This window comes from Ctenopharyngodon idella, chromosome 3, assembly GCF_019924925.1.
Source record: "Ctenopharyngodon idella isolate HZGC_01 chromosome 3, HZGC01, whole genome shotgun sequence".
NCBI classification, from domain to species: Eukaryota; Metazoa; Chordata; class Actinopteri; order Cypriniformes; family Xenocyprididae; genus Ctenopharyngodon; species Ctenopharyngodon idella.
The window spans coordinates 24740009-24767733 of NC_067222.1; the positions used below are offsets into that span (position 1 = coordinate 24740009).

Here is a 27725-nt window from a genome sequence, read left to right on the forward strand (position 1 = left end):
AGCATTTCATGTAGAACTCAACAAAGAAACTTTTGGTTTTGTTCTCTAACACAGGTCTTTAGATCCAGTATAATGTCTACATCTCCTTTATCTTACATTTCCTTGATCTTTCAAGAAGAGCTCTTCGGTTCAAATTCAATGGCCTCAACATCCAAAGAAGAATCTATGACTAAATGCATTTCTGTGAAACCAAGTGCCCTCAAGATCTGCGTAGTGAATTTCTGACATGCTGGGGTGGACTACATGAACATCTGTGCTCATGAAACTGCTTTGAATCTGCTTTTGAAATTATGGGAAGTTTGATGGTTATAGATTTTTGATGTTAACACCAACTCCACAGGTCTATCCCAAAGCCTATCACCATATGCCCTCGAGTAAAGGCACTTAGGCTATGTACTGTCAGTCCAAATAGGATTTTTGTGCATATCCGATTGAAAACTGATCAGATTTAGCAAGTGTGAACAGTTCGAGCTACATTCGTATGTGGTTTGAAATCCTATTCAAATCGCATTTCTGGAAAACCATTTTAATCTGACTGATCTGGTCGGATTTCCCGAGGTTTTTGTGACTTTCTCACACCACGTAAAACGTAAAAATCATACGTTGTTATAGGAAACATGCTAAAAGTTACTGCAGAAACAAGGTTGTGTTGTTGCAAAGTGCTGGACGAGCAGAACATGACAATATACTGAAGACATGTTTTGAGACCAGCGGAGACAACAGCGCGGAATAAAGCCACACATACCAGCCTCCGGTTCTGCCGCTGCCTCAGAAGATGCAGTAGTCCAGCGTGACGTTGAAAATAAAACAACATCTGTATTAGGGCTGGGTATTGACACAAATTTCAAAATTCGATTTGATTTTGATTCACAAGCTTGCAATTCGATTCGATTTCGATTAAATTCAATTCGATTCAATATCGATTATTTTGGATATATATAAAGAACAGTACATGGCAAATTTTCTCAAGGAAAAAAATCTCAACTAATGCTGTAAACAATACATGGGAATCGGTTCTACATTACTATAATATTGAAGGTTAAAATTAACTGATTTGTATACAAACACTTAAATTAGTGGAAGTTAAGGAAGTTTTTATAATAATAAAGTTAAAATACAAACTTTACAATTATGTAATTATATTTCTACTCCAATTCGTTTTTTGAAACACATTATTTAAATGGTGGCTGTTATAAAAACTTGATGGATTTATTCAAACATGCATTAAATATTGAAGAACATTATAAATTATAACAAATGTGTAATATGGTGCATATAAGGTAAATGTGACATTACGCGACATCGTCTTTCGCGTCTGAAACACTGATTGAGCTATTCCACGGATTTCGGTAAGTTGTACTGTATCTTTGAACATACCTTTGGTGCTCATTAATGTTTGTTTCGCACTGTAACTGGTATTAAAGCGGAGGAGATGATCAGTTCACGCGGGCTTCACGTTGCCGCCTCTCTTGATCTGAGGCTACAGCCATCTGTCACGCCACATCAAACAGCGCCAAAACGGTTATTTTTTGAATTTCATAATAAAATTGACAGAATTTGAAATCTGAGACTTTTGTTTTATATCAAAAGTAACAAAGCACAAAGCTTATTGCCATTTATTAGATGGGAAGAGCGCTACAATGTTCTATTCATTCATCAACTGAAAACAGACTAGACTAATCGATTCTTGGGATTTAAGAATCGATATCGGTTCGTAAAAATGAGAATCGATTAAAATCGAGAAATCGATATTTTTTACCCAGCCCTAATCTGTACTGCAAACCCCTCTATTTTGCAGTTGTTGTTGTTTTTGGTATATAACTACCAACGCAATGTCATTGCCTTAGAAACCAATGCAGATCTGGAAACGCGGAATGGACACAGATATAGGATCTGAATAGTTGTGTTACTCAGTGTGGACATCGATAATTTTAGATCAGATTCCAATCAGATATACAAATAATCAGATTTGGACTAACAGTGTGAACGTAGCCTTAGGCTTCATTCAGACTGCAGGCAAAAGTGGCCCAAATTTTCACACTCATAACACTGATTTCAAGAGCAACACATTTCAACGTCAGATCGCCTTTTATTTAACACAAACAAATTAAATTAATACTCTGCCAGTCAACTAGACATGTTTCGTTTGTTATAGGTATGTCTGTACCGTGAAATGTTAAAAAAAACCCTCACGTTTCAGTGACGCAGGAGTCGCATTTACAGGGGAATATCCGATCTGTCCGCTTACACTGCAGGCGCAAACGCACATATCCGATTCATATCTGATTTATTTCCACATATGAATGAGGCCTGAAACTGATCTGTGAAAATCTCAATCCATGCGCTTTTTTTCTGCTTACACGGTCGTGCATGCTCATAACCGATCTGTGCCACATGGGAGGAAAAAATCGGAATTGTGTCACTTGAACCATGCAGTGTAATGTCATGTGATGTCATATCAATCACACCTGCGGAGACAACCATGGACGTGACACCAACAGAGCTCATCGTTATTTTTGCCCGGTTGGCATACACATTCATAAATCTTTACAACTAAAGACGTGAACGCGAACTTGCGCACTGCGTAATGCATGTCAACATTGCACTGCGCATGTGCCCCAGAGACTTCTGAATACGATTAAGAAAGTAGTTGAATTCAAGCGTTTACATGGTCATTTTTTGCTGTTGGATCGGATTAGAAAAGGAATAAACAACCCCTTCCAATCTGATCTAAATTTCATTCGGATCTAACCCCAGTCGGATCGATTAAGGTGTTTACATGAACGTGTTTCAATCTGATTGAGCCGTCAATCCGATTACAAATGGATTATTTGGGTGCATGTAAACGTAGCCAGTGTGAACAGCACATGGAATCTGATCTTTCTGATTCTGATTTGTGCCACTTCCACATGTGGTTCTAAACCAGATACAGGTCCAATCTCAGTCTGAACAGTTACATGAGAATTCGGGAGTCACTGCAAAAAATTTGCATACCGGTAGTTCTTTGGTCACTCGGTTAATATGGAGGACAGCTGCGAAGGTAGTCAGTGCTGGGACAGCGAGGCATTACAACTCATAAGCATTATGGTGACAGCCCTATTTCAGGAGCAAGCAAAATTTCAGGAGAAATTATACGAGAAAAACGTAGCTCTCCTTCTCCTTATCCTCATCTTCATTCTCCTTGTCACCTGCTCAAAAATTCACTAGCTTCTGCGGCACATCACCTTTTACAAATGTGTAATCTGAACAGCAAATCAGATTACAAGGTTTGCAGTGAATGTAGCTGGGATAGTTCTGATGGAACCATCTATGTACTTTATGTTGCTTTGGATGAAGCTCATCTAAGTTTAATAAGTGTCAAAATAACTCTCTTTCTCTCTGGTTTAGCTCTATGACGGTGCGTAAGGGAAAAAAGCTCACCATCTCCATCCAGGAACACATGGCCATAGACGTCTGTCCTGGCCCCATACGACCAATTAGACAGATCTCTGCCTATTTCCCCCGACTCTCCCCGACCGCTGAGCCCATCTCTCCAAACCCTGCTTCTCCACTGACTCTCAGCCCAGGGGTTGGGACCTCTGGAGGAACAAGTGGAAGTCTCTTGTCCCCTCTGCAGGCAGGGGCGAGGGGAGGGGGTGGGACTCTGTCAGCAGCAAGCAGCATTGAGACATCGGTGGACATCTGCAGTTCAGACAGTGATGACAGTAGTAAGTTTTGACATTGAGTGCTTAAATCCCAGAACAATCACACACACATCCAAGGGAAATTCTTTAGTCACACATCAACACACAACTGTAACTGTAAGGTATCATGAAAGTATAATCATGTTACATAAGTTGTACAGTGGCCTCTTAGCATATAAACAGTCTGTGAGATGACATGTGAGTCACATGTGAGTGCATTGAGCTGTTGGTGGAGAAAAGAGATTTCAAGATTTCTTTTTTATTATTTATTTATTTTTTACAGTTTTGTAGTTGATAGTTTTTTCTATCAAACTCTCAGCTTTAAATTATCTTAGTTTCATTGCGAAATCCAAACATCAATGTCGTTGTGGCGCGCTTGACGTTAATGTGACGCCACGTGACAGACCGCGGAGACTGAGCTAACGTTAGCAGTTCGATAATCTCTTCCTCCTTACTGCTAGTTAGGCTACAGCACGACAAAAATATGAATAATTACCAGAAGGTATGTTAAAAAGATTCAGTAAAACTTACTGTAATGTATCTTATCTCAAGTAATCGCACAATTAACGTTTCAACCGTGGAAAGACACCAAAACAATGTCACCTGACGTTACATTACTTCAGGCAAGTTGGTCGTTAGTTTGCTAGAAAAAAAAAGATAGAACTTTAGAGAGAGAGAGAGAGAGAGGGAAACAAATCGTAAAATCATAAATGCATTGTTAAATGTATAGGGCCTACATTATATTAAAAATTATATTTAATTAACCTGTTATCGATATCTCAATGTGGTGTAGCCATGGGTGTAGCCTATGTTTACATATACTAGTTATGTCAAAAAAATGTCAAAAATGTCTAACCTTGTTTCAAAAAAATGTTTGAAAAGGACTCTTTAGTGACAATTTACTCAAAAAAAAAAAGAAAAAAAAAAAAGCCACTATAAATTTGGAATAGAAACATATTTATATCATTAGAAATAAGAGACTTTCCTTTTTTAGTTAGTTCATACAACTAAAAATGCGTTTCTGGGACAAAACGAACATGGAGCTGTTCCCATTCATTTTGGCAGTGGGCCTATATGTATAATAAAATATAATTTATTGTTTTATTAAATATATTATATATGTGGATAATATATTATCCATGGTAATGTCAGTCCACAAAAAGGCACTCTACCTGCTATATGCCCTGCAGAAATACATAGCTATATAGTACACAGCAAAGTATTATGTTGATCATATATTTTTGTAGGTGTTTCCTTAGAGTGCCTGGCAAAATGAAACGTGAATTATTATGTTAATAATTCTGCAATATTAAGCTTGTACTTTGCGTTGGCAATATGCATAGTACAGGCTTAATATTCCAATTTGCAATGTTGCTATCCATCTTACCATCTGTCAGATATGCACAGCTCCTAATTGTGTTCCATAATGGATCGTTTAATCTGCTGCTTGTCAGGTATTATGGTATATGGTAGTGATGTTATTAACATTTACACTATCATTCCTATGATTGTGTAGCTGCACTGGGGACGTTAGAATTTGAACTGAGGTATGAGAGAGCAACCAGTTCACTGCACTGTAACATCATCAGAGCCAAGGTAACGTCCAACTCACACCTCTGCAGTTCACTACACACTCACACCTATCCATGACTCAGACTGCAAAAACCTGCAGGTGATTTACCCTTTAGCAGTTTGTTCTACTTCAACAGGGCTCCATACCTTTGTTTATTTATATATTTTTTATTTAGCATTCCTGTCCATTAAAACGGCTTGTTTTTTGTTTAGGGTCTGAAACCCATGGATTTTAATGGCCTGGCAGATCCTTATGTCAAACTTCATCTTCTACCAGGAGCCTGCAAGGTGAGATCCTGTTTGGAGTAATTAAACCTTTTATGCATGAAGTTCACTATAGTGGAAAGATTTTTATAAGGCATTTTAACCATTTAGGGCAGGGGTGTAGTTTGCAGGGGGTTGGGGGGGTTTAGCAAGTACAACCTCCCCAATATCTATTCCATGGTTATTGGAAACATATATGATTATTAATCAGTTATATACATTGTGTGTTCAGAGCTTTATCGATTCATTAATTGTTAATTTAAACAATGATGGATTATGGGAATGTATGTAAATTGACATCCCTAGTTCAAACCAAATCTATGCCCTTGATTCAGGGTGTTATGTATCATCCAAACTACCATGACCTCTGAGCTAAACAAGCTAATTATGTATGATTGTAGTCTTTACATACTATATGGCCAAAAATACAAGGACACCGAACACCAACAAACCCATATATGCTTGTTGAACATTTAGGGCCCTATCATACAACCGGCACAATGCAACGTCAGGGGCGACGCAAGTGTTTTTTGCTAGTTTCAGCCCGACACAGTTATCATTTTCACGTCCAGCGTCACATTGTTTAAATAGAAAATGCACTCGCACCCATGGGCAGACTGGTCTGAAAGAGGTGTGTTCAGGCGCATTGGTTGGCACGTTGCTATTTTGAGGCAACTGAAAACGACTGCACCATTGACCAACAAAAACCTGGTCTAAAGTCAATGGGACAATATTTTTTTTGTTATTTAAAGTGCGTGTTAGTAATATGCGCCTATAGGCGGGTGCACAACTCGCGTACACTCTGCTTGTTACACACACAGGGACGTGCAGCAGCACACAAACATTTTTAAATATTAAAAATAAAAGGATTCCTCTCTGGAGAAGCATTCAGTTTTTCCGCTTGCAAATTCTGCCATGTAAATAGTGAATCCGCCATGGTGTGAGCGCAACTGGCTTTTAAAGGGAACGGGAGATGGGACTCTGGTTGGTTTATTGCACGTTACGCCCAAAACACACCCATGACTCATTAAGAGACTTGGTACAACCCTTTTGGACCATGCTCCTTGCACGCCGACCATTTTTTCCATCATTAAACTAGCAAAAGAGGATTCGGACATGCCCTAAGTGCACCTGCGCCATGCGCTTCAGACCATGTGCTTAGATCGTTAAAATAGGGCCCTTAATCTCAAAACTGTGGGAAATAATAAAGAGTTGATCTTCCCTAACAGCTTCCCCTTTTCTAGGAAGGCTTTCTATTAGATGTTAGAGCAGGTATGCAGGGATTTGTTCCCATTCAGACACAAGAGCATCAGAGAGGCATTGATGTTGGGTGATGGGGCCTGACTCACAGTCGGCGTTCCAATTCATCCCAGTAGTGTTCAATGGGATTCAGGTTTAGGCTTTGTGCCTGTCACGTTTTTCTACACTGTTTCATTATAGATCTTGCTTTGTGCACAGTATTATCATGCTGGAACAGAAAAGCACGTTCCTCAGACCATTCCAAAAATGGTCTTGTCTAGCCAAAAAACATAAATTAGAAGGGGATGTCAAAATATTTTTGGCCATATTGTGTGTTTTATTGATGAAAATATAAATTCAAAATGATGAAACCTGACAAATTCCTCTGGAATATCTACTACTTTTAATCCAGAAACAACTACTACTAAAAATGTTTTTTAGCATTCAAATTTGGTGTTAGTAATATGTTTTTGAAAGAAGTCTCTTATGCTCACAAAGGCTGCATTTATTTAATCAAAAAACAGTAAAAACAGTAATATTGTTAAATTTATATATATATATATATTAGGGGTGGGATGGTTCGGATTTCTCACGGTTTGGTTTGTATCACGGTTTTAGTGTCACGTTTTCGGGACAGTTCGGTATGTGCTGTGTTCCGTTAAAAATAGGACAATTATCAAATAAAGATAAAGAAAATAAAAACAAATAATCTAACTACAAAAAAACAGCACAAATAAATACATGAGAGCTAAGATACAAATAAAATAAACAATGCTTTACAGGTTTTTCAGGTATCTAACAGCTTTCAGGTATAGAAATAGAATAAAGTAATCAAATATAAAATAACACTGCATATAAACTTCTTTGAATAGTTAAATAAAGATGAAACATTATTGAAGTTACAAAAGCTGTTCAGTCAAGAATGATTTCTTCGTGCTTTGTCGTTTGATTAACATTAAAACACATAGAGCAGGAATATTAGACTGCTGTCCCTTTAAGACATAATTCAAAGATCCAGTACACTGATACTGATACACATGCGTTGTCTGTCTCATTTTTCTCCTAAGACATAACCTACTATGTTTGTTAGGATACTCGCTAAGATGGACATGTTGACATCATTTTTGTGTGAATTTGTCCGTTTAGGTGCAAGACTCGAAAGAGAATTTGCGCGATGTGACGCGGCTCTCCATGTACGCGCTTCGGATGAGCGCGCACACACACACATACAAATACAAATCTCCTCGCAGCGTGTGCGAGTTCTCTTTCGCGTCTTATGGATGAATGTTTAAATTGGCAAGGTTTAAATGAGTTTAGTTTAAACACAGATAACAACGTGAGATGTTTAGGTCTCACCTGCGCTCGCGCACTATCAACACCCGGGTGATGACGGCGTAAATGACTGGTCATAGAGCTTTCGGCACGTCATTGAACATTTGTTTACAACGAGTGACTGTTTTGTCCATGTTCTTTTGATCATCGCTGTTGTAACGTACTGGGAAACTAGAATGCATATCCATCGACTGAAACATACATTAGCCGAATCCATCTGTCTGTTTTGCTTGTTGTTTTTAACAAATCATACTATAGATGCGTCATCAGGTTTGGGATGAACCGCGGTGTAAGCGCATGCCGAACCGTAGGAGGAGAACCGAACGGTTCGATTTTCTTACAGCGAACCGTCCCACTACTAATATATATATATATATATAATATATTAAAATTTAGCCTAATTTATTCCTGTGATGTCCTGTGATGTAAATAAGCATTCAAAGAATTACAGTGTTCCAAAATTTTCACTCTTTTAATATCATTTTATTTATTTATTATTTGTATAAATAATGCGACAGCAGTTAAAATGTTTTATACCCACAGGCAAATAAACTGAAAACCAAAACTGTACGTAATTCTCTAAATCCTGTTTGGAATGAGACTCTTACTTACGTTGGCATCACGGAGGAGGATATGCACAGGAAGACTCTGAGGTTAGTGAAGACATCTGTGCACCCTTGAATCCCTCTTACTTTATCGGCGACTCCAAGCAGGCTGTAAATCTATTCTGGATATGTCTTAAAAATTCTCCTCTCTGAGAGCAGTGATTTGACAGTACCCTGCATATCTTGCTTCGACAGTAGGTGTGTAGGTGTGTGACAGAGAGTGCGACTGCTTAGCAGACCTTCCTTTCGCTTATGAACCTTCAGGAATGATCTAGTTTCTTGGTACAACTACTGTTGTGCACATTTCTTGGAAATTCAGCATATATTTATCCTGAATATTTTTGCAGTGCTCTTCCTGACTGCTGTAGCACTCAGGTTTATCCTGTGATTATCCATAGAAAATTACCTGTGTGCTCATGTTATAAATGAACAGTATCCCCTGGCAATATTGGACTGGCACTGCTGGTGTTTTCAGACTTGCCCTTTTTTCAGTGGCGGGGTGACAGCAGTCAGAGAAAAGGCATTTAGCCGTTTATCTCCAAGGGAGAGTACAGGAGCAGAGGAGAGTGTCGGTTCCACAAAAACGCAAGCAAACCTTTGAAAAAAAAAAAGAGCAGGCGCTTACTTCCGACCAAACTGGCGAAGCCAGAAATATCACCCTAATCCCATTCATAAATATACATTTCTGTCTGAGCCATTTCCAGCTCTTGCTGCTCTGCGGATGGTATTTTTATAGCCTTTTTTTATCACTTTCGCCCATACTACATTTACAGCTTTAATGTTTATCTTTGCTCTCCTTCCAGTATAATTGAATAACTCTCTCACTCTCTTTTTTATGTTGTTGTTGTTGTTTTTCTCAGGTTATCAGTGTGCGATGAGGATAAACTGACTCATAATGAGTTTATTGGAGAGTCTCGTGTGGCCCTACGACGTGTGAAACCAGACCAGACAAAACGTTTCTACACCTGTTTAGAACATCCACCACCTGTAAGACACTCATACACACATAGTCAGTTTGAGTCTGTGAGAACAGTGCCTGATCTAAATGTAATGTCATTGTGATCAATGCCTGATCTAAATCTAATTAATATAAGCTTGTTCTAGCTAATCAAAAGAACTTTTCTTAACCAGTAAGTGTTGCAGACAGATAGACAGACAGATTGATTGATTGATTGAACTGAAAATCAGTACATTCCAAATTATACATTGAGAGGAAAACAATTCTTCACTTCCGAAATTTGCATAATCCTGTTAAAAACAGAGAAAAGGAAATGTCTAATTTGAACATTTAAATCTTTTATAACATTTAAATCTTGAGGGATCTTCCACAACAACACCAACAACAAATACTAATCCAACAATAAGAGGAGATTTCAAAGATTTCTAGTTCTAGTTCTTTCTTTCCATCGGAGCTGCTTCCATCAGTTTTTGCGGTCAGGGTGGAACCCAAATGCTACGCTGTACACTTAGCTAAAAATAAAATGCATTCCAAGTTGCTGTTGGTTAATTTAGAATTGATGGATGAACTTGCACCTCGACTGGACATGTTTATTAAGTCACTTGTCAATTGTGATAAGACCTTCCTCAGTTATAAATGTTGCCATCTTTGGTGTTTACTTTAATCAGTGTTAGGAATTCACAGCTAGGGTTGCCAACCGGAATCGTCCCGTATTTAAGGCATCAATGAAGCGTTCTGGATGAAAGGCATACGGAATGCAGTTTGTCTCGTATTCTCAGGCATACACTCTAAATTGAGAATTAATCATTCCTTTGACTTTGAGACAAATTTGTGAACATAGCCGTTCGCGGAAGGCTTTAAGACCAAGCAGACTCCTCTGCCAGCTGGTCGCTCAGGCTTCACTGCGAGCGGGTCTCGCGCTGACGGCAAATCCCTTTCACTGTTCGAGTTTTGATTTCAGCAACATTCAGCCAAGCAAGAAAACATGCAGTCTCCCTGAGGGAATACGTGATCAAAAAGGGAAGTCGTCTTTCACTATTGCTAATGTTGTTAAATAGAGAAAAAACATGTTACTCATTTAAGTAGCCTAACTTGTAGCGTAGGCTATTCTTGGACCTCATTATTGAGTCTCAAGCACCAAAAGCAGCCCATACTAGGTCTCTAAGTTCTCTACTTCTCTTTAATTGAAAAATATGCATTTTCATTTATTCATACATGGTTGCAAGAACATTTAGTTCAAACTTATAAGTGCCATTGTTTAAAAAATGCTTTATTGGCTGAAAATTCAAAGATGTTCAGTTATTATGCTTTCAAGTTTTATGCCATCTATGTAGGCCCATCTTCCTGACTGTTTTTTTTTATTATTTTTTTATTTATGGTTTTGAACAGAGGTTGATGTTTAATATCTGTTGGTGTAGCTATATTAGAAAATGTGTAAAATTCAACAATTTGAACATGGAGCCACATTATATCGATGGGATTGAACCATATTCAAGGCCATTAAAATGAAGATTACAAAAGAAGTTTATTAAGAATGAGAATATAGATGGATATTGAGATATCTTTAATACTTTTAGAATTACAGGCACACAAACTTTGGAAAAATACTATTTATGGCACTCAGACAGGAATGTTCAATTGTGTTGATAGGAAAAACAAGTTACATTGCTAGTTTCAATTATTTGTTCTTCAGAAAAATGTGCGACCATTGAAAATGTGTACTAATTTATTCATGGAGGCGCACTGAAATCCCTATCTCTGGAAATTAACCATATTGGGCCTTAAAAATTAAGAAAAGAAAAGTTTGTTAAGAATTAGAATCTAAAAGGATATTAAGATATCTGTAATATGAGTTACAGAAATAAAAACTTTGGGCGAAAAACACAAGAAGTGCTTTTTGCCGTTTTTGAACTATAACAAAGATATGATGCAACAAAGATTGCTAATGTCAGCAGATTTAAATAACAGGTCTACCAATCTCTGTGTAAAAATAAAATAATGATGTTGTTCTAAAGTCATTTTACCCCCCTGTAATCTGACTCCAAATCTCAGGTGAAAACTGTAATTCTGTCCCCCCTCTACAAAATATTGGATTTCTCAGTAAATATACATCCATTACATTTAATAGTTTGGCTTTCTTCTTCATTTATGTTTGTCAGAAAAAAAAAGAAAGAAAATCAAACATTTTCTGAAATTTGGTTGATTTTAACACAAAATTACCAAAATGTGTTTATGTCTGAGAACCTTTTATACATCTTTTATACACATACTTAACTGCAGATACTGAAATGACATACACTGTGTGGTACAGTACATATATTTTGAGTGTCACTTATTCTGTCCCTTATTTTCCTATAAAGAACCACAACTGTCCCTCATTTTCCTTTCCAGAAGTTGACAACTCTAGTCACAGCTTTGCGAGATTAGATAAGGAGCTTGATTTTCACATCGGTTATCAATCCCAAACATTAGCTGCGTTTAAATGGACCCTAAAAATCCATTTGTAATCGGACTAGTGGCACAGTCGGAATAATAAAGTCACAAGTAACCACGTCAATCAGAATGAATTTGCCAAATCCAATTAAAATTTCATTCGGATTATAAGAGGTGGTTTAAACCTTTTCTAATCCAATCGAGGGGACATGTAAACGCTTGATCAGTTTGAAAACTGAAACTGGAAAGTACTGCGCATGTGCAATCACGTACAAATGGCGTATGATGCACAGAATGAGCTATTGTTGTTGAATGTCATAAATGACTGTCATAAATGATGAAGCATCATAAATGACTGTCGTGTCATTCTAAAAATTTTCTTCCACTCATCGTCTGTGAAGTGGAGAAACATCACATCAGTCCTTGTTTCGGACTCTCATCCACAGACACCTTGTTTTGGGCAGGAAGGGGCGTTTTTACTGCTTGATATATATAAGCAGCACGGCACAAAGTTTCATGTGCTCATCATTTCCTAAATTAGGACCCTAAATAGATAAATATAAATAATACTTTAAAACAAAGAAAAGAAGCAATGTAGGAGAATGGTTAGTATGCGGAAACAGTGGTAAACTCTGTGTATTTCTGCAGTGTGATTCGAAGCTTGTGACATATAAATCCACACATCAACTTGATCGCTTTATTTAGCGGTCACATTCGGATTCATCAATCGGAATGAATTCTTTCTGATTGAAACAAAAGGTGTCCATGTAAAAAAAGCTACTGACTGTTTGAATGTAGCAAATGACAAGTACATACAGACACTCTGCTCACTTCATCTCTGTCTCTTTTCTTTCTGTGTCTGCCAGCTTCCCTCTCCTACAGCCATGGGAGCAGCACTGCGAGGGATTTCCTGTTACCTACGAGAGGTACTTTACCTTAAAAACACCTGTTTTCTCTCCGTCTCACTAACAGCGAAAAAGACAATTAACAAAACACTGACATTTCCAGATGTGAGTTCACGATGACGTTTTAAATAATGCCTGCTGATTAATGCTCTCACACTCAAATGTTTTCACATTGGGATCTAATTTGCATTTCAATAAGAACATTGAGCACATTATGATAAGTGGGACGGAAGAAATCGATTAGCATTTTCATTACCATCTAAAATTGTTCTCAACATGCTAGGCGCCCCACGATGAGAGATACCGGAAAGTAAAAAGGACACAAGGAGGATGAGGACGGGGTCGGCTAAGGAAAGGGCAGGCACGTGGATGTACTATCTGCCCATTTCCTTGTTTAAAGCTAATCCCTGCTCTTTCTGTCAACAAGAACGAATGTGGCATTCATAAATGACAGATAAGATTAGCTAAACAGCATTGTGGCCCCCAGAGAGATGAGATACAATTCATTCTATTTAACTTGGTGTTGTAGAGCACTTATGTTGCCAGTGCCCAGTGTTGACAGTTTCACAACAAGCGGCTGAACAGTGAGCCAGAGAGAGAGAAAATTCAAATCCATTTCTTTTGATTTAACCAGGGACGTAGAAACAATCTGGAAAATGGGAGGGGGGGAGGTGGGAGTAGACATTATAGATCTTATCAGCCTGGCCCATGAATATTAATTAGGTGACATAACAGTACTAAAAGCATGTAAATGGACACTAGCCATATAAGGGTTACTGTTTACCCATGATTGCACGTCCATTCATTTGATTATTGCTCAAACCGCTTATTTTATATTCATCCCTCGCTCTGTTTCTCATTTCTGTCATTAATAAACCGATGAAAGATAAATTTGAAAGGACAGAGGCAGCAGAACACTTTGCTGCCCACCTGAAAGCATCAGACGTTTCTGGAGACCAGAATAATAACATTTTCAAAGGAAGGGGAGTGATTATGTGAAAAAAGACATGGAGAAAGGCATAGACGGCATAGCCAGAGAAGATGAAGAAAGAGGGAGCGAGAGGTTACAGGGTTATGAATGGACAGAGGGTGCCGGATGAGTGACAGACCACACACTCACAGGTCTCTGGAGGAAGAGAACAAGAACTGACAGGGGAAAACTGCTGAACTGCTTAGAGGGATCACAGAGACAGTGATGGTTCGGGGGGGTGGGTTGCCATAAGAAATGATGTTAAAGGGACAGTTCACCCAAAAATAAAATTATTTTATGGCAAATAATATCATTTCCTTATGCCTTTCCAAATCTGACTTTCTTTCTTCTGTAGAGAACAAAAGGAGATTTTAATGGCAAGATTTTAATGCAAGTGATGCCATCTGAAGACAAACAACAACTTTATTTAGGGAACAGACTATGAAAAAGAAGTACACTTTAGCATAATTTTAAAAAGAGTACTTATTACAGAAATAATAATCTTAAAAGAAGTGACTTGAGTGCAGAAAGTACGTGTTAATTGCAAACAAATGACAGTGTATTACAGTTTAAATGTATATTAAATGAAAATAGCTGAACTTTAGAGTAATTTTTTACCCACTTAAGTAGGAGTTGACTACATATTAAGTAGGACTTAAAGGGTTAGTTCACCCAAAAGTGAAATTTCTGTCATTAATTACTCACCCTCATGTCGTTCCACACCCGTAAGACGTTCGTTCATCTTCAGAACACAAATTAAGATATTTTTTATGAAATCTGATGGCTCAGTGAGGCCTCTATTGAGAGCAAGATAATTAACACTTTCAGATGCCCAGAAAGTTACTAAAAACATATTTAAAACAGTTCATGTGACAACAGTTGTTCAACCTTAACGTTATGAAGCGACGAGAATACTGTTTGTGCACCAAAAAAAACCAAAATAACAACTTTATTCAACAATATCTAGTGATAGGCGATTTCAAAACACGCCCCCCAGTGGTGAACCATTGAAATTTCAAAACACTTATGATGTAACGAAGCCTCGTTTACTGAAATCACGTGACTTTGGCAGTTTGATACACACTCAGAACCACTGATTCAAAACAAACGATTTTGTAAAGCTTCATGAAGCAGTGTTTTGAAATCACCCATCACTAGATATTGTTGAAAAAAGTCTTTATTTTGTTTTTTGGCGCAAAAGTATTCTCATCGCTTCATAACATTAAGGTTGAACCACTGTAGTCACATGAACTGTTTTAAATATGTCTTTAGTAGCTTTCTGGGCATCTGAAAGTGTTAGTTATCTTGCTGTCAATGGAGGCCTCACTGAGCCGTTGGATTTTATGAAAAATATCTTAATTTGTGTTCAGAAGATGAACGAAGGTCTTACGGGTGTGGAACAACATGAGGGTGAGTAATACATGACAGAATTTTAATTTTTGCACATATATATATATGACAAATGTACTGACAAGTATGTATAGTAAATTAAAATAAACTTTAATTTCAGCTCCTTTAAAATGTGTCATGTATTTAAATATATTTGTAATTCCACATTTGTAATGGTGAAGTTGCAATTTAGTAAATTTATATTAACTTTAAATGAAGTATCGAACAACACACCACAGTTAAAATCATAATCAAGTACTTCACATGCACTTTAGTATATCAGTCAATAAGATCACACATCAAAATAAGTGAACTTCTTTAAAGCATGACAAAATATTATTCCAACATAATGATTTAAAATGTACTTTAAAATAAAACCTTTAATTTGACATTATTAAAAAGTGCACTTTTTAAAAGTGTACTTAAGTGTGTTATAGTCATCAAAGTGTACTCTTTTTAAGTTCACCTAAGTGGCCTTTTTATTTCATTAATATTGCAAATTTAAAACAATTAAGCATAGTTCTTTTCACAAGGGTGGTTACCATTCAATTCCATTGTATTGAAAAGAGCAGCATTCTGCTAAACCTTTCCTTTAGTGTTCTAACAAAAGACAATCTTACAGCTTGAAAAGCCATGATGGAGAGTACAATGACAGACTTTTCATTTTTAGATGAACTATTCCTTTCAAAAAAAAAAAAAAGGGGAGAGTTGAATACAACTGAGAGTTGGAAATGTAATAAAAGAAAAAAGATAGAGGAAGAGATCAAACTCCAGACACGAAAGAAGGATCACAAAGTCACAGACAGAGTTTATGGCATAACAGTCACTATGTTTATTTAAAGCTTTTGATTTGGTGTCATGACTGGCACACATACAGATTCTGGTGGAGGCTGATGACTGGTGCCACGCCATCTGCCTGCTAATCACGCAAATCTGAATATGAAAGCTGTGCGAGTGCGCATACATGTGTGTGCGTGTGCCCAACCTCGCTGCGCACCTGTTTACCTGCTGGATACACCCCCTCATTATCATTAGTGAGTCTGCATGATAGAGGTCATTAGTTTGAAACCTCATGGAGCACAACAGCCAAAAGCCCAAGCTACAACATTTAAACCATGCTAAATTAATTTATCCCATTCAGAAATGCCATTGGCATTTTAATTAGTCGAAGAAACTTGCACTGTCAGAGGAAAGCCACTGCTATGCCACCATCTGCTTCTTTGCGACTAATTTGCCTCAAAGATTTTCTTGCAAAAACATATTATATTATGTTTCCATTTTATTGTAGCGAGCTAATTGATTATACTGAAACATCGCTATCATACCTATTATTTGATATTCATGCAAATACTGAAAACAAAATCAAAGTATGCATTTTTATCTTAACATCGCATATTTTTGTGTGCCCTCGTGTACAAATATATGAGTGAAAGCTGCAACAATTGCAACTAACCGCAAACGTCTAAGTGGCGTTTCTTAGTGTAGTTGACCTCTTGAGGCAGGGAATTATATGCGCGGCTATTTTGTCTGTCTCTTGAGCATTAGACAGCTGGGCTGCTCTCCTCGCTGTTTGCAATATGAGTTGTCTGTTTATAGCGCAGGGGTCGCCCCTCATTCTGCCCACTATTTGTATGTGTCTCCTCACTGTTAAATTAATGAAGGTCTGGCAAAGCAACTTTCACTCACTCCAGCTCTGTCTCACTCACACACACACACACACACACACACACACACTATCTGTATCTATCCCCGCACAATTACATTAATGAAACATCACACTTGCCAGCAAACAGGTTTGGCTTGGCATGCTTCTCACTAATGGGCATATACACCCTCAACCCCGGCACAAACACACATGCACACACACATGCACACAATGTGGCAGACAGGGCTGTAAAGGGGAATTTCAAAGTGCAAGGTAAAGAACTAGAAATAACAAGGCTCTTTTTAGAAAAACAAACAGAGGGAGCGAGACACTGTGATTATTACCCTATTGATCCTGTTCTTTTGCTGGTTACTGTGGGTGCGGCTGGGAGAGAGAAAAAGAGAGAGAGACAAAGACAGCTTAAAACAAAGCACGGGAGGAAAAGAGTATGAAAGACAGCTTACTGCTCTCTTTGTGAATTTTAATATGCAAAGATATTACACTTTCCTCAAATGCATGGGAAATTATTTCCACTGTTATGTCAGAATGAAAACGTTGAATGTGAAATCCCATCAGCTTAAATATATATTGGTCATTACTGTTATGAAGTACTTTTTAGCTCTTTAACTTTTAAAATATTAATATGCCTATGTTTAAAGTAGGGCTGCATGATTTATCGCGATTAAACCGCACGTGATTTGGCAAAGATTGCGATTATTTAATGTGTAGCTTGTCAGAGCTGTACAGCTCTGTGATCAGTAGTAAATGTTTCTTTATCTGAAAGCCAGAGGGTGCTCTTGTGCAGAAACTCCAAATATGCCCTATCGCTATAGCTGAATAAATAGAAGATTGAAATGGTTTGATTGATTAAACATAGCTAATAAACACACGACTGCCTTATTCTGTGTAAGAAGCCACATTGTCTCACAGAAGGATGCTCAACTGTCATTATGAAGTGAGTTTGGAGTAAAAACATGTTATTAAATGTTGTCTTTTGTTGGACAAGATGTTAATAAATGCTTCTCATGTCTGGAAAGATGTTTGACGCGTGTTGCTTTTTCAAATGTACATTATTAGTGACTCAAACTTGCAGTGCTTTCAGATGGATTAGCATTTGGAGCCATACTTCATTGACAAGCTGCGCATAAAAAATAATCAGTCTTTTGCGATTTCATAATCGCACTAAGAATTGCGTTTAAGTTCAATGTTATTTTTCGTATTGTGAGATAAATCGTGCAGCCCTAGTTTAAAGAAGTATTTCTAAAAAGAAGTGGTACACCAGACTAACAGAATCTCAATACAATTTTATTAATTACGCCTTGATTACTTACACAACAGCAAGAAAAAGAACAGGATGGAAACTAAAAGATTGGACACGTAGATTAATTATTGCTTAGTGGGAGATTGAGAGATTGTTAGTAATTTCACTACTTGTATTATATCATGCTGGTCTCTTTAATTTTATCAGAAAAGAAGACAAATCAAGTTTTACCACAAAACAAAACAGAATTAATCAAATCATTATTAGTCCTTACTTATGTCTGTGCTGTTGTTTTCACACAACAGTGATGTCACATCCTGTGGGATGATGTTATTAAGGATCTGGCATTTATCTGTAAGGGATAAGAGATACGACTAATAGGAAAGCAAATATGAGGATACAAGAAAATCCAACATGTTTCTTAAAATTATTTTAATTAGAGAATTAAAAAATGAAGAAACACTTGAAATATTTCTTGAATATTAAATTGGATTTAGCATCTGGAAATAGCATCTGTTCAAATCAAAGTGAAATTATATAAAATGTACCTGTGTGTTTACTTAATTGTGATATTAAGATAAAAAGGAACTAATATGATTTACATCTTAAAAATTTTTTTAATACTTTTTAATAATGTAATATATTTAAACATGCAGACATAAAACTGTACTTTATAACAGAAATGATGTGCACAGGGATGTGCTTTTTTTGTGTTTACTCAATATCTCTGCATCAGTCTAAAATTTGATCTTCCCCATTACAATCCTTTATAGCTCCTGACCCAGATAACTGCAATAAAAAATGAATGTTTTTAATCCATACAGAAGGTTTATCGAATATTTCATGTAAATACTGTTGCTCTTGCGGTGTAAGTGTTACATATTCAGAGTCACACTTGAGCTTTCCCTGCATGCATTATTAATGTGCATTCAAATAAGCTTCTCTCAAGCCTTAGTAATGTGTGTGTGCAAGAGTTGCACCAAATCACACAATTATGTCTCATTAAGTCTCCATATCTCAAAATCCTGAAGAAGCTGTGCTTAGATCTTCCCGCTTCCCCCTTTGGAATCCATTGAAGCTGAGCTGAGCCTAAACAGACCAAGAAGAGAGAATGATAAATGACTGTCTGCATGTGGTAAAGGACGAGTATGAATACATACAAGTCATCATAGAGCATTTACAGAAGACTACAAGAGTTTAAATGGTTATTTTCTGTGTTAAGACCGATTAAACATGATCTTGCATTAGAATCGATATTAGTATTTTATTTATGGAAATCATTTTAATAATTTTCCAAAACAACAGATTGCCATGATTTAAAAATGAGCCTAGTGCATAGATGTCACATTACACTAACATCTTGACATGCCATAACCAGCTGTTTATAATTATTCTACATGTTGAACATGCTCAGATTTTACCCAGAGGGAGCCCTTGTCATTGGCTTGGTTGTATGCCATGTACTGAGTCTCCTACTCCGTCACTTTTAATATAGATGATTTATTACAATGCTTGCAAGACAGAGCTGTATTGATGTTTCTGTTTAGGGTTTGTTCTAAACCTCTAATCTTACGTATTAAAAATTTTGCATGAACCAATTAACATATAAACATTGTTTTGTAGATCATTTCAGTCTTAGGTTTAGCTAATCTAATCTAATTTGTTTTGTTTTTTTGTACACTTTATCTTGTAAGAAATTTAAGGGTGTGTCTCAATCAGCTCCCAGCAACTCTGATTGGCTTTCCACCACACAGTGACTGTGTTGATTCTTGTGTAACTGATAAACAAGGCATGATGTGGCATTTCATATGCACATCATTTAAGCCTTAAAGGGTTACTTCACCCAAAAATGAAAATTCTGTCATTAATTATTCACCCTCATGTCGTTCCACACCCGTAAGACCTTCGTTCATCTTCGGAACACAAATGAAGATATTTTTCATAAAATCCGATGGCTCAATGCCCAGAAAGCTACTAAAATTTTTTTTTAAAACAGTTCATGTGAGTACAGTGGTTATGTTAATGTTATGTAGCGGCGATAATACTTTTTGTGTGCCAAAAAAACAAAATAACGACTTTATTCAATAATATCTAGTGATGGGTGATTTCAAAACACTGCTTTTATAAAGCTTTGAAGCTTTACGAATCTTTTGTTTTGAATCAGTGGTTTGGAGCGTGTACCAAACTGCCAAAGTCACGCCCCCCAGTGGTGAACCATTGAAATTTCGAAACACTTACGATGTAATGAAGCCTCGTTTACTGAAATCACGTGACTTTGGCAGTTTGATACGCGCTCCGAACCACTGATTTGAAACAAAAGATTCGTAAATCTTCGAAGCTTCATGAAGCAGTGTTTTGAAATCGCCCATCACTAGATATTGTTGAATAAAGTCATTATTTAGTTTTTTTGGCACACAAAAAGTATTCTTGTTGCTTCATAACATTAAGGTTGAACCACTGTAGTCACATGAACTGTTTTAAATATGTCTTTATCTTTTTATCTTTCTGGGCATTGAAAGTGTTAATTATCTTGCTGGCAATGCAGGCCACACTGAGCCATCAGATTTTATCAAAAATATCTTAATTTGTGTTCCGACGATGAACGAAGGTCTTAAGGGTGTGGAACGACATGACGGTGAGTAATTGATGACATAATTTTCATTTTTGGGTGAACTAACCCTTTAAACCTCAACAGTACTCTTATGCTGCTTTGCATCCACTGGTATTTCCTTCAGGAAATGATTAATATAGTTCCTTCAATCAAAAACTTTAAGGGTGCATCTCAGTCAGCTCCCTAGTCCAGTAGTAAGTACCGCAGTGAGTCATCCATTTTTATGGCTGTCCAATAGTCAAAATTGTTCCCAAGGCACCAAAATGCTCAAAAAGTCCTACAAAAATGAATCATTCGATTTATACAAGGAATCTATACCAGATGGATATCAGCCCTCCCATAATGTAGTTATGTTGTCCCTAAATAGCTACCTTTTACATTTGAAACCATATGCTGCAAAAAACTGAATCATCAGTATCCCGTTGTTTAGTAGATCAAGGTCCTTGCTAGTGCGAATTTACATTCATGATATTCTGATTCACGAGTCACAAGTTCACTCGTGTGCTTATTGAGACAGCTCAAGATTAAAGTTTGAAAATCTTCCATTGTTTTATGTTCATAGAATGTTGAAATGTAACCAACAGCGATGGTATCATCATAATATTTGCATACTGAACTGCGATTTGTCTTCTTTCTTACATTTATTTGCATACAGAATTCTGACTGCTTTCATCTTCCTTTCATATATGTATCCATACATAGCTGCCCGTGACTGTGCTTATTCTTGAGTAACTGACAAACTGCAAGACGCGATACAGCATTTCATATGTGGATCATTTAAGCCTTAAACCTAAGCCCACCTAAGATTGAGAACATTATTCTTTTGCTGCCTTGCAACCACTGGTATTTCCTTCAGGAAATGCCTAATCTAGTTACATTTTTGGATCTAACACACATTTATTCTTTTTCTGCAGTGGGAGAATGAACAAATGACCAGTTTGGAAGAGAGGGGCCGCCTGTTGCTCTCACTGCAGTTCCTTCCCCCGCCTGCAGAGGGCGAAGGAGAGGGCAGACGAGGTGGCTTGTACGTCGGAGTGCTGCGCTGTGCCCATCTGGCCGCAATGGATGTCAACGGCTTCTCAGATCCCTATGTGAAAATGTGAGATTTCTGCAACAACACTGAGAAAGCACAAACATGCAGCGAAAAGACACTTGCTTTGAATCACGGCTCCTCATGAGAAACAGAAAAAATAAAAAGGGCAAAGGAAAACCAACACTGATTTGGAAGGGAGGTGACATAAACAGTTCTCAGAGATGGAGAGGGATTAGGAGAAACTGTAAAAAATATAGAGAGAGAGAGTAAAAGAGAGAGATAGTATAATACGTAAAAAAAAAAAAAAAAAATCTCTCTGTCCTGCGTCTTTCCTCTGATGTGTCTCTGCATCTCACTCTCTCATTTGTGGCCCCCTCTAATCTCTCATTATTTTTCTCACATCATGTATTAAAATAAACGCTCCCAAACAGTTCTTCCTCCCCAGGCAAAATGGCATAAGAACAGACAGGTCCCCCACCCACGCTCACGTCCCTTCTAGTCACTCTCTCTTTCTCGCTCTCTCTCTCTCTCTCTCTCCTCCATTCCTTTCACAAACACACACATACTCATTCTCTCTTTTCCTCAGGATCAAAGCCATATTCTAACTATGTGTCTTGGGGGAGGGGGTTGAGAGTTAACAGCAGTACATAAAGCAAATAAAAATTTTATGGAAGCCAGTGGGATGTCACAGCAAAAGCCGCAATGCAAACAGCTTGGCACGATTGTGTCCGGAGTCCGTTCCGTATTTGCGCGGTTTTAATCTCCTGCTCTCCCACCGCACTGCTCTTCCTACAGCCCTCACTTTGTTCTTCTGTGTGCCTTTCTCTTTCCAGATACCTGAAGCCAGATGTGAAGAAGAAATCCAAACACAAAACGGCAGTGATTAAAAAGACCCTTAACCCAGAATTCAATGAGGTATGGATGTATTTGATAAACTGGCAGGGAGTGTTTTGAGTGTTAATGAGATGTCTGGTCCAATATTTTTTTGTGCTGCGTCTTTGCTCACTTCAATTCCCAGAAGCCCTTCACCTAAATGCACTTTTGTTTTTCATGTTGTACGTTTCATTTCCGTCATGTCCCTGGTTCTTTTTTTCTCCCTCTCCTCCTTCCCGTCTGTCTCACGCTCTCTCTGTCATGTGGGCGGCTGGCGGTTGCCAGTAAGGCTAAGTGTTTTATTTCCATTCACTCAGAAGTAATACACACCCAGATTGGCCGTATAATTACTCCTTGGCTCAGATGCAGGCTGCTCGCTGCAATCTCACACACCTCTATCTGCTTAAAAGCAGGTCTGCCCTCTGCTCCACGGGAGCCCTCTAAGCAAAACCATAATATCACATCATATCAAAACTTTTCATGAGGGTGATGAAAATTCCTGGGAGGAATAAGAGGCAGGAGCAACATATTATATTTAGAAAATGTTCCAATTTAATTTTTATGAACTGTTTGAACATGTGTGTCTGCCTTTGGCTCAGGAGAGAGGGTTGGGTAGAGGTCAGAAGAGGAATGTCCAGTGGTTTGATCCCAGCATGATTTAAATCGGATACCCTGGATATGTTGCTATGAAGCAGCCTCCTTTTAGACTGTATTGCTTTCTATTGCATAAATGTTTATTCCAGCTCACGCCAGGCTTCAGTCAGTGGGTGTAATATCCCAGACGGGAACATCTGTTTGGCTGAACTACCAAATGTCATTTGTTTCTCAAAATTTGTTTTGTGAAGCAACTTTTCATGGGGTTTAATATTTTGATCATTCCCCAGGTGGCTTCTGAGCTGTCAGGATGATGCATATGAGATCCTTCAGTGTTTAAAAATGTCCTTTAATATGAATTAGGGAAAAAATGAAAAGTGGCAGTGAATAAATAACATTTTGGGGATCAGCCAAATGGTTGATAAAATGAGAAACAGAGGCATTGTGTTTCAAACCAATAATGTAATGTAATGAAACAATTGAAATACTGAAATAATCCACATCATATTTTACCACCTACAGGAGTTTTTCTATGAGATCTCTCTATCTGAACTGGTTCATAAAACACTGGAGGTCACAGTATGGGACTATGACCTGGGAAGATCTAATGATTTCATAGGTAAGAGCAAGCAATTATGATCTGTTCAAATCTGTGCTGCTTTTTCATTCTTTCTGTGTAAACGTGCTAGACGGACATGTTTGAGCATTCAAGTATTGCAGAGAGCTGTGTAATAATAGATATTATTGTTGATTGTTTATAATGCATAAGCGTTATTAATCATGCTTAAATTTTAGGTTTGATACAAGTTATAATAATACCAATATATTCTTTACTGAGATACACCTAGAAATTAATTTCATTGGCCTGCTAAATTAAATTTATAATCCTTATTATATGTGCCTTTGAAGAACAAGGCATCAGCTCTGTTTGGAATAGCATACTATCATATCATACTACTCTTACTATTTCTGAAGTTATAGTAGCCTATATATTGGATATGGCAAATTGAGTGTGAATGTGTCCCAACACTCTTAGTGCAAGGTTGCATCAGGAAGGGCATCCGGTGTAAAACCTGTGCCAAATCAATGTGTGTGTGCGGATAATTACGATGAAGTGGACCCTGGCTGTAAATGAGCGGGACTAATGCTAGGAAAATAAATATATAGTATGTATACTGTGCACAGCATGCTAATTTTCCGTATGAACATAATACCCAGATGACCTACTGCAGTGCTAAATTATGCAGTATAAAACAGAGCACACTGCGTGAAATACTATATCCTATAATGCAATACACTAGATTAGAAATTCCAGTGTAATGAATGGAGCAATAGTTATATTGTCTGTAATTTTTAACTTGTTTTTCTTGATTCATAATTTGATAGGACTGGCAAGACAATAAATTGGTAGGGAAGCAACAATGTTAAAACTAATAAGCTGATATTTATTTTCATGCAATGGCTGATGAATTTTACACTAAATGAAAAAAATGATGTTTTATACTATTATAAATTAGTTAATAAAATTATACATTACAGTTTGAAAATATATATTCATTTTGCGATTGATATAAAATTATTATTATTTTATTTTTTTGAAAGATTAAGCATGACAGCTAAATGTAGAAATGAGCAAAAAAATAGGCTGATTTATATTTAATAAATTTAAAAAATCTCTAATAACAGCTGACAACTGGTACCGATAAGATGTGCATCTCCTTAAAAATATGAATGACTACTGAATACACTTGCTGATTTAAACATGCAAAACTGTGTGAAATGCATCATGTATAATGTTCTTTTTCACATTTTTAAAGAGTAGTAGGCAGTATTCAGCATATACTCTAGTATTCCATTCTGAACATAGCCATCATACTTGATATTAAAGGGTTAGTTCACCCAAAAATGAAATTTCTGTCATTAATTACACACCCTCATGTCATTCCACACCCGTAAAACCTTTGTTCATCTTCAGACACAAATTAAGATATTTTTGATGAAATTCAAGGGTTTCTGAACCACACAGGCAGCCACGTCATTGCACCGTTTGAGGTCCAGAAAGGTAGTAAAGACATCTTTAAAATAGTCCATGTGACTACAGTGGTTCAACCTTAATGTTATGAAGCGACAAGAATACTTTTTTGTGCACAAAAACAAAACAAAAATAATGACTTTATTCAACTATTTCTTCTCTTCTATGTCATTTTCCTCCACTGTTTATGTTGTAAACACAGTGCAGCACTTCTGTGTTTACGTCAGAACACCAGCTTAGTATTGGCTGGCTCCTGCGTCAATATCACACGCATGCGTTGTGTTGCTCACGTGAACAGCATCGGCCAATACTGAGCTGGCGTTCGGATGTAAACACAGTAGCACTGCGCTGCGTTCACTACGTCACCAGGTAGGAGACTGACATGGACTGACATTGCTGCCTGTGTAGTTCAGAAACCCTCAGATTTCATCAAAAATATCTTAATTTGTGTTCTGAAGATGAACGAAGGTCTTACGGGTTTGGGGGTGACATGCGGGTGAGTAATTAATGACAGAAATGTCATTTTCGGGTGAACTAACCCTAAGACATGTACTTACACAACACAAAATATATTCTTGATTGGCAGGTGGCGTGTGCCTGAGCTGTCATGTCCAAGGAGATGCTCTTCGTCATTGGATGGACTGCTTGAGGAACAAGGGTCAGAGGGTGGAGCGCTGGCATATTCTGGCCAATGAGCTGCCTCAGACCACCTGCCATGATTGAGGAAGAATCCTGACAGGAACAAGGAAATCAGTCATGATAGGTTATCGGATTTGATTGATTTGAGGTGGACATGAAGATAATTATATGAGCTAACTAGGGACCAAGTTGTTGGAAGTAAATTACACACTTTGTGCTGTTTAAAAGGAGGGTGGAGGATGGGCCACCAGTCGTCTTCTGACTTAGTGTCACTCAAAGCGAGTCCCCACCCCTTTCACCCACTTCTCTCTCTCTCTTTCGCTCGCTCATTGCTGCACGTTTTCTACACATTTTGTAACGTTGAAGTGAATTTTACTCTTATGAAATCTTGTGTAGCACAATTCTCTTTTTGACTAACCGATTATAATGTATTTCAATGTTCAGTGCTTTCGTATTGCTTGCAGACAAAGCTAAGACGCATCTTTAACAAAACACGGAGGTGCATGTAAACTGCCTGGCGTAAACGCATCAAAATGATATACACATATGGTATCACCATGACAACATGGGAAGGTCCTTAAGGGCCAGTCTTCACAATGTTGTCAGTCATATTTGAAACGACTAGAATTTCATGAAGAGCAGGTTTATGTGTACAACTAACAAATAGACTATCCATTTTGTAGCATGATGCAATGTTTACATTTTTTACTTTGCACCAACTGTGTTTTCCAAGGTCTCAGATTTGGCGGTTTTCAATCTCCAGTTGTTACTTTTCTTTAAAAAGGGGTTTTATGGACATGCTACAATTTGATATCGCATACATTAATTACTTGATATATTTTTGGAATCAAATGTTTATATGTGCCGTATTCTAGGAGTATCTGGAGTGCGTCTGCATGCGTACGCGTGTGTGTCGTCCGGTTGTTTTGTACCAAAAAAAGTGCTGTATTCTTGAGGGTTTGTGGTTTACATTTATATGAAGTGCTTATGTACAAATTGGAAATACATTTGAAATGCATTGCTCTTTAAGATGTGCATCATTTCCCTGCATCCTCTTGAAGCAAGCTTAGAAACCTACCAAGAATTACAATTTGTAATCGCCCTGGCAAGCAGAACATCTATTATGGTGCACCACTTAATATAAGCACCATATAAGCACACTTCACCTAAATGATCTCATTCGCAAAGGCTTCATTCTGGGAGCGATTGCAGTATTGCTTTAGCAATTGTTGATTTGTGTATCTTTACACCAGTAAGCAATAAGATACTCACTAAATGGGATTCCAAACCAAGATTATATCAGCTTTTCCTTCTGTGAAAAACCACTGCACTGATTCTGTGGTTCTTCAAGATGCATCTGGTTGATTATGTGTTCAATGAGTAAATGGTAATTAGACGGCCACTTAACAGCACACCACACTGAGGTAAAAGTGTCAGTGTCACTGTATCTGGCCCAGGCCACTGACACCCACAGTACACATTTTAGAGGAAGCTGATGAGTAGAATCAGGCTTCAATCAGGTGTTTGATTAGAAAAAAGGGGGTTTTAAAAATAATTTCTACCTGATAAGGTATATTAGAGCTTGGCATAACTAGAAAAATGTATATTCATTATAAAAATGCCCAAAATGACACTTTTAAAATTAGGCTTTGTCATACCGTACAGGTTTTTCAAGACAGTGGAAAGT

The 27725-nt window shown here is 37.5% G+C and overlaps 1 protein-coding gene across 1 annotated transcript in view; it reads left to right on the forward strand.

Annotated features, from left to right (window-relative positions):
- doc2a (double C2-like domains, alpha) overlaps positions 1 to 27067 on the forward strand; it is a 33071-nt gene extending 6004 nt beyond the window's left edge. The window contains exons 2-11 of the mRNA XM_051886292.1: positions 3388 to 3707; positions 5200 to 5279; positions 5469 to 5543; positions 8634 to 8743; positions 9556 to 9682; positions 12953 to 13012; positions 21782 to 21966; positions 22734 to 22815; positions 23890 to 23986; positions 25986 to 27067. Of these exons, the coding sequence (XP_051742252.1) occupies positions 3392 to 3707; positions 5200 to 5279; positions 5469 to 5543; positions 8634 to 8743; positions 9556 to 9682; positions 12953 to 13012; positions 21782 to 21966; positions 22734 to 22815; positions 23890 to 23986; positions 25986 to 26122 (1269 nt within the window). The 5' untranslated portion in view covers positions 3388 to 3391 and the 3' untranslated portion in view covers positions 26123 to 27067. The remainder of the gene's footprint in view (positions 1 to 3387; positions 3708 to 5199; positions 5280 to 5468; positions 5544 to 8633; positions 8744 to 9555; positions 9683 to 12952; positions 13013 to 21781; positions 21967 to 22733; positions 22816 to 23889; positions 23987 to 25985) is intronic.
- The last annotated feature ends 658 nt before the right edge of the window (positions 27068 to 27725 follow it).